This window comes from Dendroctonus ponderosae, unplaced genomic scaffold (assembly GCF_020466585.1).
Source record: "Dendroctonus ponderosae isolate FM_Combo_2020 unplaced genomic scaffold, Dpon_F_20191213v2 Dpon_F_20191213_1, whole genome shotgun sequence".
In the NCBI taxonomy this organism is placed as follows: domain Eukaryota; kingdom Metazoa; phylum Arthropoda; class Insecta; order Coleoptera; family Curculionidae; genus Dendroctonus; species Dendroctonus ponderosae.
In genome coordinates, this window is record NW_026017110.1 from 39123755 (window position 1) to 39125527 (window position 1773).

Sequence of the window (1773 nt, forward strand, 5' to 3'; positions counted from 1 at the left end):
CCCCCTACGGAACTACTAACTACGTGTGCAAAAAAAATAAATTGCAAAAGGACGTTGATACCCCTATTTTTTATAATTTCTTCTCTTTAATACTGAATAATCTTATTCAGTATTAAACATAAAGGTAGGTTTGTGTAAAGTTGTCTATTCCAAAAGTGTTTAGTTATGTATAATTGAATATTCTTTACAGTCTGCATTGTGTAATTCCGGGTAAGTATGTACATTAAGCAACAATATTGGTTTCAATTCTGTTACAAAAACTCGGATACAATATCCAAGATTTTAAGCTTTGCATCTTTGGGATGCGGATTATTTCTCCAAGGCCATACAATCATACTGCTGATCATGATCATATTCAAACAAAAATATTTTTCAATAAACAAATCTGGCATTAAGTAAGTGAGTATACAAGTCTAAGGGGCTGAAAAATACTTTTGATTGCAAAATAAAGCCAAGCGGTTTCGACATTCACGTCATCATCAGAACCGCAAAAAAATTACAACACAGAGCAAATTCCCTCGAGAGCACTCAGGTACATAATACCAGATAGTTTCATTGAATTTAATCCAGTGTTTACACACCAACTGACCCTTTTGATTTATAAAAATATCTTAAAAACCAATCTAGCAAATAAATACATATCAATATTTAATCATTAATTGAGTGACAGTAAGCACTGAGAAGCGTTTGACATATCCCCCATATAGTTCTTTATTTATGATTCATAGTTAAAGCTCTTTAAAGAGCATGGTGTGTGATTGGCGCCCTCTTTCCTTGGCGTAAGTGGCCGACACAAATAGTGGTGCCGCCGAAGTGAGTACTTACATTGGAGATTTGAAATAACGCCTTGGGACGGTGCGATTTTCCTTTAGTCATCTTGACATGTAAAGTTTCATCCAGAAAAGTCACAAATCACAATAAACCGGCACATTTTCCATTAGAGAAATGAAGAGTCTGCCCAAACCGATTTGCTATCGCACTACGTTTGGTTTACCTATTATAGCTTCATTTTGCCTGCAGATCGTCAAGTCAATTTACAGACTTACAGGTGTGCCGCTTTCTAGATGCCGCGGTGGGGCTACAGCGGCCATTTTGGTACGCGAAGCGAGGTGGAACGAAGAACGAAGGTACCTGCTTCTTCGAAGCACTTCGTTGGGCAACTCAATTGTTGTTTGCCGAATTTCAGCTATTACTTGCCAATAAATCCAAACATGAATTGCAGACTCACTAAAGTTAATTTTTAGCAAATTTTAATTAATGTTGATTCTCTTCAGCCAAAAATATAGACTCTATCAACAATCCGAAGAACTGCCATATCATCAGCTGCATGACACGCATTCAGAATCACACAATCAAAATAAATTAGATATGTAACCTGCAGTGATTAATCCAGAATTTTCTGTATTCCTATGAGTGAATTGTCTAAAACCTTGTTAGACAGGGGATTTTTTTTCAGCACCGTGTGTAGTACATGGCACAAAATCTATCGAGACACTGTTATTGATGGAATTAGCCACTTTTTATGATGTACATGCTTAATTTCTACTTTATTTATGCAGTACCATGATAGAAAATTGCCATATTTTTTCATATAGTGAGTAGTACAATTCTAAATGTGGTTTGAACCTGAACTTTTTATGCCGTAATATTTTGTTTTCTCATGGAACATAAAGAATAAACCCTATCGGTCAAATTACTTAAGACATGTAGGTATATACAGGGTGATTCACGGTCGATGGCGTGTTAGACGTTTAAGGAGAACGCGATGCCCGA

The 1773-nt window shown here is 36.2% G+C and overlaps 1 protein-coding gene across 1 annotated transcript in view; it reads right to left on the reverse strand.

Annotated features, from left to right (window-relative positions):
• Positions 1-1056, reverse strand: part of LOC109535564 (inactive ubiquitin carboxyl-terminal hydrolase 54) — a 32422-nt gene extending 31366 nt beyond the window's left edge. Inside the window, exon 1 of the mRNA XM_048670433.1 lies at positions 826-1056. Within this exon, the coding sequence (XP_048526390.1) occupies positions 826-876 (51 nt within the window). The 5' untranslated portion in view covers positions 877-1056. The remainder of the gene's footprint in view (positions 1-825) is intronic.
• Between the last annotated feature and the right edge of the window lie 717 nt (positions 1057-1773).